Here is a 17,086-nt window from a genome sequence, read left to right on the forward strand (position 1 = left end):
TACCACCTCTGCAGGCAGTATTCAAGGTGTGGGCGAACCACTGATTTATATAGAGGCAATGTAATATTTTCTGTCCTATTATCTATCCCTTTCTTGATGATACCCAACATTCTGTTCGCTTTTTTGACTGCTGCTGCACATTCAGTGGATGATTTCAGAGAACTATCCACAATGACTCCACGATCTCTTTCTTGAGTGGTAACAGCTAATTTAGACACCATCATTTTATATGTATAGTTAGGATTATGTTTTCCAATGTGCATTACTTTGCATTTATCAACATTGAATTTCATCTGCCATTTTGTTGCCCAGTCACCCAGTTTTGTGAGATCTTTTTGTAGCTCTTCGCGATCTGCCTGGGACTTAACTATCTTGAGTAGTTTTGGGCCATCTGCAAATTTTGCCACCTCACTGTTTACCCCTTTTCCAGGTCGTTTATGAATATGTTGACTAGGACTGGGCCCAGTATAGACCCCTGGGGGACACCACTATTTACCTCTCTCCATTCTGAAAACTGACGGTTTATTCCTGCCCTTTGTTTCTCTTCTGTTCGCATTCCCGAGGTGGTATATGAATAGGTTTAGCAAAGGGGTGAGCACTGTGTGAAGAATGGCTGCTGCTTTGTACAACCCTGACGAGTGGCTCTTTTGGGGTAATGTGTACATGAAAATGGAGCAGCTGTAGAAGATGGACGCCACCGTGATGTGAGCTGCGCAGTTGGAAAATGCCTTTTGCCGACCGGTGGTGGTAAGATGGTGGAGATGATATACAGGTAGGTCACTGTTGTCAGGAGCAAAGAGCTAAGCACCACAATGGAAGTGTATAGGGAGCTCACCCATTCAATGAGGTGTGTGTCTATACAAGCCAGTTTCAAACGGGATCTTATGTCACAGAAGAAATGGTTAATGACATTGGGGCCGCAAAATAGTAAGCGGGACACCAGGATGGTTGGGCAGAGAACCAGGTACCAATAATCAACCGAAGAGGCAATTGACCATTCATGATGGTGGGGTAATGCAAAGGCTTACAAATAGCTATGGATCTATCAAAGGACATCACGGCTACCAGAATATACTCCGAAGTCCCAAGGAAAAAATAGAACTAGGTTTGAGTGAAACACCCACTGATTAATCTTATGTCAGCACATCAAGCGATTGCTTTCATTGTTCTGGGAAGGATGTCCGTGGTGAACCATATCCCCGATATGGACAAGTTGCACAGAAATCAGTACATTGGACTGTGGAGGCAGTAATCACTCCACACCAAGGCTATGATCACCACGTACCCCACAAGCATCAGCACGTAGATCACCCTGAGGGAGGGGTGGTAAAACCGAGGGGCCTCAGAAAAAAATCTTCCCAAAACCTCTTCCGACATTCGGAGACAATTGCTCACGCGCCTGGAGCAGCGTTTGCTTTCCCGTGGGAGGTTTGCACCAGGCCGGTCTCAGGCTGCGCTGGGGCATTTCTCATCCGGGTCTAGGCTGGGAGGTGCTGGGAGCAGACACCTGGGTTAGGAAATGACGACAAATAACCCCCAAAGGACTACACACAAATCAATTCCCAACACACAGAAATCAGTTATCAAACACTTCGCAACAAACACTAACCAATAACAACACAACAGAATCAACATGTGATCCTGAATGTTTATTTAAATTCATTGCGACTCTTTTAGGGGTACACAATTTATTTGAAAGCATCGATACAAAACGTGCAACAAACATAGCCAACAAGTGCAAATCAGTTTTTACCATGAGAAAACCCCTCTTAGAGCAAGGGAAGATCTGTTGCTTTAAAGAATGAAGGAAAGTTAAACTGCAATTTTTTCAAGCTCTCCAGGGTCTAGGTCAGTAAAAGTGTGTGGGAAGGAGGTGAGAGATGAAGAATCGGTGGGGAACAGAGACAGAGAGGGGCTGGGGATTTCAGAGGTGGTGAAAGGATCGGGGAGTCTGACTTCTTTAGGGGTTTTATTGGGATTGGAGTGCCTAACTCCCTTAGGCAGCTTTGGAAATCCCAACCAAGATCACAAGCAGGGGGTGCGGGGAAAAGAGAGAGAGACACAGACAGACAGAGTCAGTGTATGAGAGATTAAAAGGATCCACATATACACGGAGAAAGTAAATAGGGAAGTGTTATTTACTCCTAATAACACAAGAACTAGGGGTCACCCAATGAAATTGATAGGCAGCAGGTTTAAAACAAACAAAAGGAAGTATTTCTTCACACAACGCACAATCAACCTAAGTAACTCTTTTCCAGGGTTAAAAAAGCTTAGATGAATTCATGGTGAATAGGTCCATCAATGGCTATTAGCCAGGAGGGGCAGGGATGGTGTCCCTAGCCTCTGATTTCCAGAAGCTGGGCATGGGTGACAGGGGATGGATCACTTGATGATTAACTGTTCTGTTCATTCCCTCTTGGGTGCCTGGCTTTGGCCACTGTCAGGACACAGGATACTGGGCTAGACGGACCTTTGGTCTGACCCACTATAGCCCTGTGATGCCCATGTTGATCTTTATTCAACATTAAGAAACCACACGGTGAGAGCTGAGTTCCGAACAGCTGGATGAAGACGTACAGCGTCTCGCTAATTACCTACACTGCTTCTCTGGCAGGTTCTGGTGGCTTCTGCAGCAGAAGACAAGGAAAACCGCTAGAGGCTCCCAGACTATTTATAGGGATAACACCCGCACAAATCTCTGTGTCTGCTTATGAGCTACAATTTGTTACAGGTGTCGGAAGAGGTTTGCAGCCCGGGGCTCACACACTTCAGCCGACTCTCCCGAGCTGTCCGAGCTCCGTTGGGTCAGCGGCTGAACTGGAGATTTTTCATACCTTCCAAATGACTAAATGTGTCTTCCTAGCGCTGACCCTGGCGCCGTGTGAGTCTGTGTCTGTCTCTCTGTGTGTGACTGTTTGCATTTCTCTGTGTGTGTGGGGCTGTGACCGGAGTGGGGGCAGAAAAAGCCTTTGCTCTCTGGGCATCACATTCAATGATTATTTTGGACTCCCCTACCCTTGTTTCTAGGTGCACTTTCTCAGCCTGGGAGCTGAGACTCAAGCTGACTTCTCTCCGACATGTGTAACCACCAGTAATAAGTTCTGCAGGCCAAATGCTGCCCTCAGGTACCTTGTTGCCTTCAGTAGGCTGGTTTAGGAGTAACTGAGCATCATGTAAAGACAATGGAGCTAATAAAGGGCTCCACAATTGGAACTAATTAAAAATCCAGTTGTTGCGTGAGCCGAAAGGGAGCCAGCTCTGGACCCCAGTGCAGCATTGGTTCTACAAGCCTGAAGCAGCATTGCTTTTTTCACCAAAGTACACAGAAAACAGTGCAGCTCAGTGTGACTGGAGCCCCCTGCTAGCCTGTTTTATGGAAAGGATCCCACCTACTCCAGACTTCACAGACATCCTGACAGCAACAACGAATTCATCACTTTGGTTTATTTCAGCAACAAGCAGTGATTTATCCAGTATATGACAAGTACAAAAATGGCATCAATTTTTGGCAGTGGTAAATTCCTAATGTACAACTGGAGCTAATGCAGCTGGGATGATCTGGGACGCAGTGTGGTCTCCACATGCTAACTGAGCCGGATAACTCTACAGCACACTGCAGGGCCTCTACTCCAAGCCTCTGTCCACCAGAAAGAGGCCTTAATAGCTGGCACCAAGGAAGTCACGAGGAGAGAAAACACACTGGCTGACAGAGCTCCAAGGAGCTGTTCTGACCTTAAGGAACTGTTATTTGGGACAGGGACGGAGAGGGCCAGGCCTTGTATCAACCCATGGGAATGCAGTCTGACCACACAGCCTGTGTCCCTGTAAGCCACTCCCTGTTGCAACATCAGCACAAAGTCCTGCCACCTGCCCCTTTGCACATCGGCATGGTTATAGGAGCACTTTGCAAACTACACTCAGGGCTAGTCTACACTGGCAGCGCTTTAACATGGCTTGTGTAGTCACGGTGCTAAAAAAACCACTTCCACGAGAGGTGTAGCTCCCAGTGCGGCTCCCAGCACTGGTGCACTGTCTACACTGGCGCTTTCCAGCGCTGAAACCTGCTGCGCTCAGGGGGTGTTTTTTCACACCCGAGTGAGAAAGTTGTAGCGCTGTAAATTGCCAGTGTAGACAAGTCCCCAGTTAAAACACTGAGAGCAAGTCTCATCTATAGAGGAAGAAATCAAGCCATTTCTAATGGCTGCTGGTCTAAGGGATGGGCTGCAGCTTTGAGACCGGCCTCAGGTTCAGGATTCAAATGTAAACGTATCCAGCAGAGTACAGGAAGTTCCATCCAAGCCAGGGAATGGGACTCACTCCACCCTGGGTTTGTGACATGCCGTGGAGGGAATTAACACACCCTCTGTGCATGCAAGAGCGGGAGCAGACCTGCTGGAGTTCGCTTCAGTCACTGAATCAGAGACTTTCAGGGCCCACTAGCCCTCAGAAAGGCTCCCTCGCACACATGGAGGCTGCATGCTCTGCCCTGCATTATGGACAGCAAAAGCTAAACCATCGCGAGAACCAGCTTCTCTTTTTTCTTCCTCTTCCTCCTCTTCTCCTCAAAACGGTCGGTTGCATCAGCAAAGAAAGTCACCTCGTCCTTGGCCTCAACCTCTCTCTTCAGGAACTGCAGCCCAGCCATATTGAAGCCCAGCACATTCTGCAGAGACAGATGGTCAGTGCATTTCTGGGTAATCCTCGACCTTGCTAGTGGCTGGGAGTCAGCATCCCCTAGGACCCCTGCTCCCTGGCCCAAATAGACACTAATGCTTTCACCATCTCCGGGTAAGATGCAGCCCCACAGATTTACACAGTGCAGCCTACAGCCAACTTCATCGACACAGAAGAATGGCCAGACCTCAGCCACCGCTCAGAACAAGAGGGAGCACTGCATTCTGGGAGTTGGCGTCTCTGTTCTCCACTTCTCTGTATTAAAAGAGGAGGGGAGCTACAACCCATTTTCTGAAAGTTAGCTAGCAATTAGCTGACTCAACCCCGGTAGGACACAACCTCCCCCACTCCAGGTTACTTGTGAATCACATCAGCCCACAGCAAAGGTGAAGACGGTTTCCCTTTCATGAGAGCTTTGAGTGTCCTGTGCACAAAGTATATTCATACTGGAGAGTCAAGTCTGAACAAACCACACAGCAAAATTAAAAAGGGATAGAGCCATTGTGTGTTATAGCCAGGAACCAGCCTGCTGCCCCCACATGCAGCAGAAACATGACAAAGGGCCAGGCTACTGGAAGGCTGGGAAGAGTCAGATGGGGACACTGGACTTAGCATTCCCTTTGAGACAAAAGCGATGCATTCTGTAACCGTTAGTACAGTCACTATGCCAGAGTCCGGGCAGGGGGTCGCTGCAGATACTCACCCTGACCTCACTGACTTTGGAAATGGTGGTTTTCTTCAGATTCTCTATCACTGTCACGAGCAGCTGATTGCTTGTGATGCGCCCAAAGTGTATCCTGAAGAACAAACCAGGCAGAGAGAGCGCCCCAGTTAGATGCAGCGTCCCTTGCAGAGTGACAGTCCAATAGGCCAAGGGACTTCAGTAGGAGGACAAAGTGAGGGCTTTTCTTAATTATGTTTCCATGGTGCAGATCCCACTGAGTTGGGCCCAGGAGACGGATTAGAGTGCAAACAAATGAGATCAATATTACAACAGAGGTGGACTGGAAAAGAAACGGGGGCTATTTCATAAAGTTTCTTTTTACAGCACAGTGGCTAAAGACCTAGGTGGCTGCTCTGGGTGAGCTGGATGTGAGATGGGCCATCAGCCCATGCTGGCAGGAGGGATGTCATTCCCAGCTTCATCAGCACTTCCGAGCTCTGAAATCTCAAACGCTGACACTATAGCTGGCAGCCCCATTTGGGCCATACAAGCCAGACCCACGTTCCCTGTCCTGACCCAGCCTGGCTGCGCACACAGTCCTGACAACAGCCCCGTCACATACATTGTGGATGATGGGACCTTTCCTCCAAAATACAGGGGACACAGGACCAACTCTGCCAGGCAGGACTCTAGGGGCAGAAGAGAAAGCTCAAGCACATTCTCCACAGGCCCAAGTAAGATATACTTCATCCCGCAGTACCTCACAGTGTCACCTAGACCTACTCTGCATGCCCACATGTCCCTTCCCAGCATGGCAGGTGCCCAGGGAAAGTAATGCAGCCCCTGCTACACAAGGAGAAGGGACAACAGGCATTCAGGTGAGCACAGCTGGGGGAAGTGCTGGCTCATAGCCCAGGAGATTAAAGGCTCCTCACTAGCTACAGAGCAGGCAAGGAGCAGTGGGTCTGGCTGTCTACACACCACCCAGCTGGATTCAAACTAGTGAGTGAGGTGAGAGGACGAAGCAACCTTCCTGACTCACCTGAGCAGAAAGAGGAGCGCACGGCAGAGGAGTTCCACCTCCGAGCCCCACTGGACGTGCTCGTTAAAGAGCACAAGCAGGTCAGGCACATACGAGAAGGGCAGCACCAGCAGAGACTCCTCCAGCTCACTGAGGAGAGAGCGCAGAGACAGGGATGACTGAGAGCAGCCATGGACAAAACACACTGCACCAACAGTCGCTGCCCTGCTGCAGAATGGGCCCTGGACGAGGCATGAAATGCTGTGCAAAGCCGCTCAGCTTTTGGCACGGTCCAACCTGGCAGCTCCCCTCCCTGAGGAAGGAGACTGGGAAGACTGACTGAAGAAAGCCAGGCCCATTTGGATGGAATACAGTTTATTTGACATCGCCCAGGGCAGGGAGCAGGCAGACAGCATTTGGGCGGAAGACAGACAATCCTGCCCTGTGGGAAAGATGCTAGACAGCTCTGCCTACCCAGAACAGCCCACTGGCTTCCTTCCATTCCACCGAGTAAAAGAGCTCCTGGCCCACCTGACTGGACAAGTTTCGGCCAACTCTCACCGCGGAGGGAATGATTTTTATTCCCCACTTGCAGACACTCTACAGCCGCAGTGTGCACTCATTCCCAAAGAGGTGGCTTTCGTATTAGAATTACCCATGGAATACATGAAATGACTTCAAGTCTACCAGTGACATTCACACCAATCTTTCTTCCATTGCCCACCTCCAATATAAGTGGCCAATCCAAAACTCCAACCAGAACCAGGCTTCACTGCTCAATAGGAAGCCCTGCTCAGCAAAAAGCCTCATGAGACTCACCTTGACTTGACTTTCTTGAAAACTTCTAGCACATATGCTGAGGGCTGTAACAGAAGGAAACAGCATCAGCTTGGCATGTCAGGAAGTGCCCCGAGGGGAGCACTAGATCAGTGGTTTTCAAACTTTTTAGGCCCTTTCCACATAATGTAGTCTACCGCATACCCCCATCTGAGATAGGATCATAATATACCTACGATTAGATTACCAAGTCTTTCTTACAAGTCTTCATGGCATTGTCCGCCATTACAGGCTTATTCTTCCATACCCCCCTGATAAGAGCTTGCGTACCCCAGTTTGAAAACCACTGCACTAGATTAAATGAATCTCAAAGCATGTTAGTTATAAAAACACAGGAACATGCTTTTAAGGGTACGTCTACACTTACTTCCTGGTTCGGCGGCAGGCAATCGATCTTCAGAATGTTTCATTTCTATGTACTATTATACACACTTTCTAGTATTTAGAAGTGAAAATGGCTCTGAGCTGGCGTAACCCAGTGGGTTACACGAGCACATCAAATGCTGTAATAGTGACATTTTATACCTACGTGGAAATTCAATTAAAATATCTTGAGAAGCCTAAACAAAAATTCCACAATTTGAGTCCCACCAATCCTTCCAAAACGAGTCTGTCTAAGGTAGAGCTCTGCATTCCACTCAGGGCCACCCCACTATGGCAAGAGCAGAAATGCGGCTGTAGGAACTGGGACTTCCATGGTCTCCTAAAGAAAAACTGGCTTCCAGCTACTGCTACATGGGTCACAGCAACACAGCAGACAGGTCTCCAGTAAGCAACAACTCTTCGACAGAGAGCAGATACTGCGCCTGCCAAACCCATAGAGCATTTCTGGGCATGATCTGACCTGCCAAGTGCTCAGAGTCGAAAGTCTGGGCCCAGATTCAGAGCTTGCCAGCACAACATATTTTTACTTCTTGAACTCATGAGCGTGAATGGACACCCCATGACCCAGACTTCCAAGAGCAGACTGTGCACATCCCATGAATTGGGAATCCCACTTACTGAAATATTTCCATAGGCCTGAAGGATGGGGTTGACAGGAAGGGGAACCTGGAGAAAGAGAACGGGTTAGAATAAGGCAGGTACATACACACAGTTTCCAGTAAGAGACACTGTCAGGCCTTTACCTGGAACTCCCCCAGCTCCCCCCACGCAGAGAGACGGTTTTCTGTAGCCCAGAGCAGTATAATTCTCAGAACACACAGGGCATTTTGTCTTACACATCTCCATTCTTTCCCACCCAGCCAGCCATCAGCCTCCCATATAACTAGCAATAATGGGATGAAGGTCAGAACAAACAGCTAGGCTGGATGATAGAAATCTCTGCCAGGAGGTTTTTCCTATTAGGCAATAGAATAATCTCCCCAAGGAAAGAGGCAGAAGCCCCAGTGCAGTCTGGGACATTAAAAACCAGAACAGAAAATACACTGCTAATTGTGCACTAGGGAATGATGCTGCCCTTCTGCCAGGAGATGGATTTCACTGACCATCTCTAGCTGCCACAACTCTTTATTTGCCTGCTTAGCTTCTTCCCTGGGGTAATGGAGCTGGCTGGAGACATTCACACTCCACTGGGTATATCCATGCCCAGGTCTCTTCACCTCTTTCCCAGCAGCTTTACATATGGCCTGGTGCTCCTTCAGTTTTGCAGTCTCTTCTCTGTACAGCTCGATAGCTTCCATGATCCGCTCAGCCTGTGCAGGACAAAAGCAGAACATCAGTCACTGAAAGCAGAGCTCATATTCTGATTGCGAGGACCGGGGGGAGGGGATGCTGAGGTGGGGGAGCTCTTATTTATCAGCTTAAGAGCATTCCATGAGATTCCAAACATGGCACCACTGACTAGTTAGTATGTAGAAACCATGTGACCTGCACTAGCCAATTAATCAACATTCAGGATTCCCCAGCTTGCTGAGGTGCTGTGTTTCTCTCAAGGTGCTCCTCTGACATCTACTGGCAATTCCAGCCTGCTGGCCAGGAATAACTCCTCAAAGCACTCTCTCTTCAAGAAGAATACTGGGCTGGTCAGTTTTGACCATTAAGTTCTGTAGTTTTACTTGCTAAGGTAAGAGTAGCCAAGCCTCAGGCTGATTGCTACAGGGGTCGGGGGGGATCCCCAGGACCCCACCCTCCCACAGCATTGTACAATTGCCAAGGGGCATTATGAGACATTTCCACCTTCTTCTGAAGTATCGGGGATTGGCCAGGAGCAGGATGCCCGACTAGCTAGACCTACACACCCTGTTAACGCACAGCAAAAATCTACACTTCTGGTGGAGCATCCCATTACCACAGGGGCATGCCTACGGAGCCAACTGGCTTAAACAAAAGAGTATGCAAAGCTTTTAATTCTGTATTTACAAAAAGGAAATGAATCCATTCATCCCTGGTGCCTGCTGACTGGCTGGGGTATGTCCCAGAGAGGGAGATGGCCTCAGTACTTCCCTGGGAGGCACCAACCTGGCACGTTTCTGGACGGACTCAAACTCCTTCACCGAGCTGAGGAGGTGACACTGCTCTGCCTGATTAGGGAAAGTCTGCTTCTGTGCCCTACATCTCAGATGTCTACTCCTCAAAGCATGAGCCCTTCCAGGGAGTCTGCTGGCCTATCAGTAACACTGGAGCACCAAGAAAAGAACTAGCAACACTCACACCAACTTACCGCTTTGACAGTTTCAATGGTCTTCTTTCCTGCTAATCCAGTCTCTCCCTGGGTCTCGCCAGCCACCTACAAGACACAAGACAGGTCTCAAGCTACAGTCCTTCCCACTAGGCAGCAAAGCAGCTAATGCAGCCCCCAGGCAGCTCAAACCTCTTCCACAGTCAACATCCCTGCTGCATATTAAAGCTCAATGCCTTCCCCTGCCTCTCATGTTCTTGGCTTTCCATCAAGTTCCCTGTTTTGGTGCTTTACACTGGTAATGGATTGATATAGAAATAAACTGCTTTCACCCCCAGAGTCCCAAAGCACCATACTAGTATTAACCCGCATGGCCCCATGAGGCAGGTGACTTTCTGGATAGGGAAAGACAGGTGAAGAGAGAGCTAACCAAGGTCGCACAGTGAGGCTGTGACAAAGTCAGCAAAAGAACTCAAGCCTCCTGCCCTAGGCACTAAACACGTTGCTTCCCATCCATCTCACGTAACAAAGGCACTGAAGAGCCAACCCTCGGACACTGCTGACCCAGCCTGGATTTGAACTGGTGATGTACGAAATGGAGAGAAGGCAGGGATTGGGATTCACAGACTGTAGTTACTATATTGGAATAAGGCCAGGACCTCTCGCTCTTGCAAGAAGGACCCAGAACTCCTTAATGAGTGCCTCGGCTTTCCGTCTCCTATAAGCCAGCATCTCCAGTGGCACGCTCCCCTGAGCTCCACACTGGGCCAGTACCAGCGAACTAGATCCCCCCAGCGTTCCTTACAAGTCTCTCGTAAGTACAGATCCAGACTAGCTTATGAGCATTTTACAGTCTGCTTAATATTCTGCTGGTCAGGCAGCTCTACTCACCACAGGCTGCTCTTCCTTAGCCACGCTCTCCTCGTATTCAGCTTCCCTTTGCTGCAGCAAAGGAGAAAGCAATACGTTAACATAGGCAGGTAGCGCGGGTAAAACAGTGAGAATGAAAGCGTTCAACTTCCTCCCAGGAAAGCTGTGGCCTCGTGTGAACCCTGCCGCCCAATCTCAAAACTGGGACACCCCAGGCAGGGTGCCCAATGCAGGTTCCCAAGTTGTTTTCCTCCAATGGCCCAGCATGAGCTCAGGAGGCCAACACCGCGGGTTTGACTTGCACTATCACACCAGTGCTCACCACCGCAGGGCTGACTGAGTGACAGCTCCGGCATCTGCTAGGCAGGCAGGGGAACAAGTCTGCAGGCTGTGCACACAGGGGCAGCCCAAAGAGATCACTAGCATCAGATAGTCAAACCGAAATGAAGACAATCCAGATACAGCTACTCCCTCCTGAGACACAGCCCAGCACGAACAAGGCTGGGAAGGTCCTGACATCAGCCCATCCTTCAGGAAGGAGCAGTCCCAGCAGGGCCTGACTGGCACCTCTCACAGTAGCATGGCCCTAGCACTGTTTAATTCATCCTCTGGTGTCCAGAGCTGTGGCTTCCCCATGAAAGGGCCAACTCACTGCTCTTGAGCGCATGGAAGAGATGTATGATAAGCTCCCCTAAGAAAAAGGCATCTACCTCCCTCTGGCAGGCTTATCTATCATCCTACAGCCACCAGCATTTCTAATGGGCCAGTCCGGGGGTATCGAGGTGCTATCTAAGGGTCACAGCAAAATCCCCACAGAAGAGTCAGGCCAGACATCACCGACTCTTAGGTTTCCTCCTCTGCAAATGCTGCCAGGCATGCTCTCTTGCACTGGCTCTTTGGGGAGTGCTTTGATGAAGAGGTGAACCCTGAAGCACAAGTTCAAGAGGCAAGGTAGGCCTCTGCCAGCTCCCCTGAGCCATGGACCTACTATTGAGAAGGTGCTGCCCTCAACTCTCTCAGTCCTGGGTCTGTTAGTTGTAGTGATGACCACAGCAGCCAGGGCAGGCCCAGGTGGAGAGGTTGCATGGGCCTCTCACACTAAGGAATGGAGCAACCTGTGCACACTACAGCTAATTAACTCCCCATTGCTGTCACTGATGGAAAGTCCCCCAAACACCACAGAGGGCAGAAAGTTAAGAGGGGCCTGCAGAGCTTAGAAAGACCTGAAGGGAAAAAACAAAAGGAGAAGATGCAGCCAGTACTCCTGGGGAAAACAAAACATCTATTTGGAGGGAAACCTGGGGAGCAGCATAGCAGAGAGCACGTTAGCCAGGAGTTTGCAATGCAATATAGCAGGGAAAGAGAAAAGAAAAGATGGCCAATGCAATCTTGAGCCACCTGAAGATAATGCTGGAGGCAACTGTGCCTCTCTGCAGTACTAGCAATCCCCCTGGAATCCTCCCGTCACCTCTGGGCATCTTACTCCCAGACACAGGTAAACAGTGAGCTGAGATCTCTTAGGTGCGGTGTAAGATCCTCTGAAGATTAAGAAGGGGCATTTAGTGGCTGAGGAGAAACTGGGGTGGAATTGTCTCTTGTAGGAGACCACAAGGAAAGGCTAATGATCTTACCATCTCCCTCTCCTCTTCCAGGATGAGTGGCTCCCTTGTCCTTTCCCAAAGGCGCAGGGATTTATCATGCGCTGAAGACACGATGTAGTCTCCGCTTGGACTGAGTGCCAAGCACCACACCTCCTGGTGGTGTCCCTACAGGTCAGAGGAAAGAGGTGAGACATGACCACCACCAATGCTCCCAGTCATTAGGGGAAACAGCTACCCAGGCCTGAGTCACTCTCTGAAACCCTTTACCTCCAGGGTCTGGATGTGCTCAAACTTATCCGCATCCCACTGCTTAATCTTGTGGTCCTTCCCGGCCGTGAAGAAGAGATGGGACTTGTGCACAAACTGGAGGGTCATCACACTGGAGAGTGAGAGAAAGGGATCACCATCACACAGGCAGGAAAGGAGACAGTGAAATATCTGAAGCCAACACCCTTTCTACAGCAGCATCCTCTCTGCCTGCCCCGTGGCAGCACTCCCTGGGCATTGCAGGGACTCTAGGAGGAAGAGATTTACCAGACTACAACATCAACTGTACCAGCCTCTGCTGCCTTCCGCTCTCCTGCATGCTCTACCCCAGCAGAGCTCAGCCAAGCTCCATAGCAGGGCATGAGCACTGAACAATGCGCTGAGTAAGCAGGGGGAGCCGGGAGCACCACCATTTGTGCCACAGACCAGTGCTTCAGAACCACTGCTCAGGAAGGTGTGCCTGTCCACTCTGGTGCCTACGCAGTGCCACACACAGGAGGCCAGGGGCCCACATCCCACCCCCGCAGGAGCACTGGAGAAAATTCACCACCAGGGCAAAGATCAGTGGATCCCACTTCTGTGGGTGAGGGGTCTGCAGCCCACACACACCAGGGCCTACCTGTCATCGTGAGCAAAGAGAGACCGGTGACAGTCGCCGAAGTCCAAGCCCCAGATCTTCACATTTCTATCAGCAGAGCCAGTTGCAATTAAGGCCCCGTCCTACACCAAGCAAGGCAGAGAGAAGGGGCATGACTAACTGACTGGCTGACTGACCCGGAAGGGATTACAATGACCTCTCAGCTGGCCGCTAGGACTGAACAGTACATGACTAATGAGCAAGGGCCAAAGAAACTAGTCTCCATCCACCAGGTCAAGACGTACAGCTGTATTACATCCCAAAGCAGCCAATGGGGGGGTTGGGAAATGTTGGGGCGAACTCTACAGAAACTTTCCTCCACCCAAAATTCACTTGTGAGTTCTTGTCATGACCTAATCCCACAATCCTTTGCAGCTAGCAAAGGACGGTGGAATGGGTGAGGATTAGTTTGGGTCCTATCAAGTTCAGGTGGGTAGTTGGGTGGTTTTTAAGTCCACTTAGGAATCACCATTCTAGAGGGCCCTGCCTAGCTCTATTCCCAAGCAAGGCTGTGGTCAGTTTTTAAGACCACAAACATCGGCAGATTTCCTGAAGATCTTTTGTGAGCAGCCCCCACTTCACTCACATAGGAGATATCCATACAGAGCACCGGCAGCTTGTGTCCATACAGAGACAGGAAAAACTGGAAAGAAATAGGAAATGGATCTAGTTAGAAATGCTGGGCACAGCACTTTGAAAGCCTGCTGCTCTGTCCTGAAATCCTCTACATTCAGAGGTGCCTGCGCTTCCAAACACATTCACAGTGAAGGTTAGCAGCTGGCCTATGATTACAGGGAAGACGGCAGGCAGCTGATACTGTTAGGAATAATACCCAAGATCACTGACAGATTAGAGAGGAGAAAGCTTGGCTTTCTTTGTGTATCTGTCAGCATTTTATGTGCAGCTCCTAAGCATCATATGCTGGTCTGTTTCACTGACTAGTCCAAGGACCATCTGACTGTCAGGCACTATTCACAGGAAGGGGGCCTGCTCTCACATGCAGGGAGGCTCTCCCTCCGGCATTGGCTTCAGAGTTTGGTGCCTGTGTGTTAACTGGAGGAGAGCTGTCAAAGAGGTGCTCTAGCCCCACCCCCAAATCTCTTCACAGACATAGGGAGGAGGAGCAAGAGAAAGATGGGAAGGGGGCCCACAAGGCTCCTGCACTGAGTGGGGAGGGCACCACCACCACTGGCCTTGCCCTCCAGTGCAGCAGGACGCTTGTAGCCAGGGTAGGGCCTGATTTATTTATTTTTTCCAGTTTAAATGCAGATTTCCCACTGAATTCTGGCCAGCGTTTGGTGGGATTCTGGTCAGTAAATAGGGACCAGAACCAGAAGTCAGCAGGCTTCCCCATTTGTTATTACTGGCCAGCTAATTAATACATGCCCCTCCAACTCTCCCCAGCCTTACATTACTGCTTCAGACACCATTCCCATACAACAACAGCGACTGCACCAGGTAAGCCAGCAGCTCTGCTCCAGCAACCAACCCACACCTGTCCAGTCAGCCCCTTCTCCTCACTGCCCCCCACACCAACTCTCACCCCAACCCCTCCATCCAGCCCAGGCAAGAGGCCACCTTGAGCGTGTCTGTGTAGAAGATTTTCACAGTGCAATCCAATAAGGAGATGGCCAGCAGCTTCTGGTTGGGGCTGTAACGCACACAGAGAATGTCCTCATCCAGCTGCAAGATGCGTGTCTGCTTCATGGAGAGCCTGGCAATGGCCAAGAGGAAAATAGCATCATTGTCCTTGTAGGCAGAGCGCCAAGGGTGTAAACACAAACTCACAAGCTTATTCCAACGCACAGCCACCTTCCTTGGCTCTTGGAATGAAGGAGGACTGAAATGAGCCGGGAGCTGTGCACATATGGATTTCACTGACCAATCTACCACTCATCTATAGGGAGAATCTGACTGAGAAGAATTGAAACCAGTGTCCCAAAAGTGACTTGAATTCAGCATGGCAGGGAACAGATTCACAGAATGCAGCAAGCAGCACAAGGCCACTCAGTCTCAGTTTGGGAAATTAAGAGAGTAAGGTGCAATGAAATGAAGCAATTAAAATGTGGAGGAGGGCTGGGGAATCCCACGAGAGATCGTGAGTAGGACTCAACAAATCCACAAATCCTCAGCAACACAAGACTGCAAAGACAATGGAAGCAGAGCTGGCTGGAAAACAACAATTCTGCTTCACGAAAAGTTTTGGGCTTTCAAAAATTTGGTTTCACTCTGACGCAGAATGAAAACAAGAATGTGCAAAATTTCTCCTGAACAAATGAGAGACCCTTCCTCAGAACACCTGATTGCCTGGTCAGGGCACTCACCTGGGATGTGGGAAACCCAGGGTCAGATCTTGCTCTGTCTGATTTGGAGCAGGGACTTTGAGTGACTCACTCTATAACCTAGCGGTTCGGTAATACAAACCTGGGTCTCCCACATGCCAGGTGAGAGTGCTCTAAACCCTAGGCTGCAGAGTGAATCACTCAGATGCTGTGTCACTTGGTACCATCCTGGACCTGAGAAACCTTCCCAGTGAAGAAGTTTGTCAGAACAGATATTTGTTTCCGCCAAACATTTCAGTTTAGTCAACAAACGTTGCTCAATTCTAGCTGGGAGGCACTAGAGCTGTGGTGAGAATCCTGCATTCAGCTCCATTAACTGCCAGCAGTATGTGGGCTCAGACCTTTGTGTTCTCGTACACACACACACACACACACACACACACACACCCCTACGGCCAAACCATCAAGCAGGGAGAAGGAATGCAGAGATGGAATGCTGCCTCCAGAGAGACTTTTTTCTCACCTCTTTTGTGTGCCATTCTCATCCTTCACCAGTTCAAAATCCCAAAACTTGACACATTTATCAGCACCTCCTGTTACAAAGCCACGCTGAAGGAGAAAGAAGTTTAAAATTAAAGCAAGCAAGAGCACTTTCACTGCACTCAGGAAGAATAATACACCCAAAGCAAGGTCCATACACTTGAGGAGCCTTTAGCTCTTAAGTTCCAGACAAGAACTTAAGTTCATAAGACCTTAAGACCCAGCCTAGATCTTAAGTTCCTACAGCATGAAGGCTAAGAGCAGGTCACACTCTTAGGAACACAGAACTTTTATTTACTATGCAGAAGAAACAAACACATTTGGATTTCAAAGGCTTTGGCAGACGGGATTTTTTCAGGAGGAATGAACTTAAGATGGTGGAGTGGGCAGGATAAATCAAGATGTAGCCTGTACCAGCAGGTTGTCTGGTATATTGACAACCTTCTGGAGCAACAAGGGTCAACTTGACTGATCTGCTGTAGATAGTGGATGTGTGTACGCTCGCTGTGTAGATAAAACCCATGTGACCGTATCATTGCACCTAGAACACCGCATCAACCACACAGAAATGGTCTGCTTGTAGAATCGCATTTCCAGGGGGCATATTTACACTACTGGGATCAGGTATAAAGTCTTCCTGGTGCTCTAGGATCAGCAGATGAGAAGTGTTCCAGAAAGGCAATGAGCTGTCACTGTTTTGATAACACAGAAAATGACATCCCAGACTATAACAGCAGAGGGCTATTGGTGTACTACCAAGACAGATTCAGGTGTGCAGAACTGAACAGCAGCATGTTTTATAATGCCAAACAAAAGTGCAAAGGTGATGAACACCTACCACATCAAAACCCTACAATGCCAACTTCTGCATCCCCAAAGCCACCCCTTAGACACAGGCTTCCTGAGAGCAGTGCAGACCTACCACTAAAAGAAAGTTACCTGGTCTGGTGAAAGGGAGATGGACCACAGGGCGCCATCATGCGCTGCAAGTGTCTCCAGCAGACTCCCAGAGGCCAAATCATACAGCTGCAGCTTCCCTGTCTGGGGAGACAAATTGACAGAGAGCAAGT

General features: G+C 49.4%; 1 protein-coding gene across 1 annotated transcript in view; it reads right to left on the minus strand.

The window, feature by feature from the left end:
• Positions 1 to 3,436: 3,436 nt before the first annotated feature.
• Positions 3,437 to 17,086, minus strand: part of WDR3 (WD repeat domain 3) — a 34,719-nt gene continuing 21,069 nt past the window's right edge. Inside the window, exons 13-27 of the mRNA XM_065399139.1 lie at positions 16,956 to 17,057; positions 16,000 to 16,085; positions 14,773 to 14,908; positions 13,781 to 13,837; positions 13,177 to 13,277; positions 12,558 to 12,669; positions 12,321 to 12,455; positions 10,711 to 10,761; positions 9,862 to 9,927; positions 8,801 to 8,893; positions 8,202 to 8,249; positions 7,182 to 7,225; positions 6,384 to 6,512; positions 5,381 to 5,474; positions 3,437 to 4,666 (exon numbers count right to left, since the gene is read on the minus strand). Of these exons, the coding sequence (XP_065255211.1) occupies positions 4,511 to 4,666; positions 5,381 to 5,474; positions 6,384 to 6,512; positions 7,182 to 7,225; positions 8,202 to 8,249; positions 8,801 to 8,893; positions 9,862 to 9,927; positions 10,711 to 10,761; positions 12,321 to 12,455; positions 12,558 to 12,669; positions 13,177 to 13,277; positions 13,781 to 13,837; positions 14,773 to 14,908; positions 16,000 to 16,085; positions 16,956 to 17,057 (1,410 nt within the window). The 3' untranslated portion in view covers positions 3,437 to 4,510. The remainder of the gene's footprint in view (positions 4,667 to 5,380; positions 5,475 to 6,383; positions 6,513 to 7,181; positions 7,226 to 8,201; positions 8,250 to 8,800; positions 8,894 to 9,861; positions 9,928 to 10,710; positions 10,762 to 12,320; positions 12,456 to 12,557; positions 12,670 to 13,176; positions 13,278 to 13,780; positions 13,838 to 14,772; positions 14,909 to 15,999; positions 16,086 to 16,955; positions 17,058 to 17,086) is intronic.

This window comes from Emys orbicularis, chromosome 1 (genome assembly GCF_028017835.1).
Source record: "Emys orbicularis isolate rEmyOrb1 chromosome 1, rEmyOrb1.hap1, whole genome shotgun sequence".
NCBI classification, from domain to species: Eukaryota; Metazoa; Chordata; order Testudines; family Emydidae; genus Emys; species Emys orbicularis.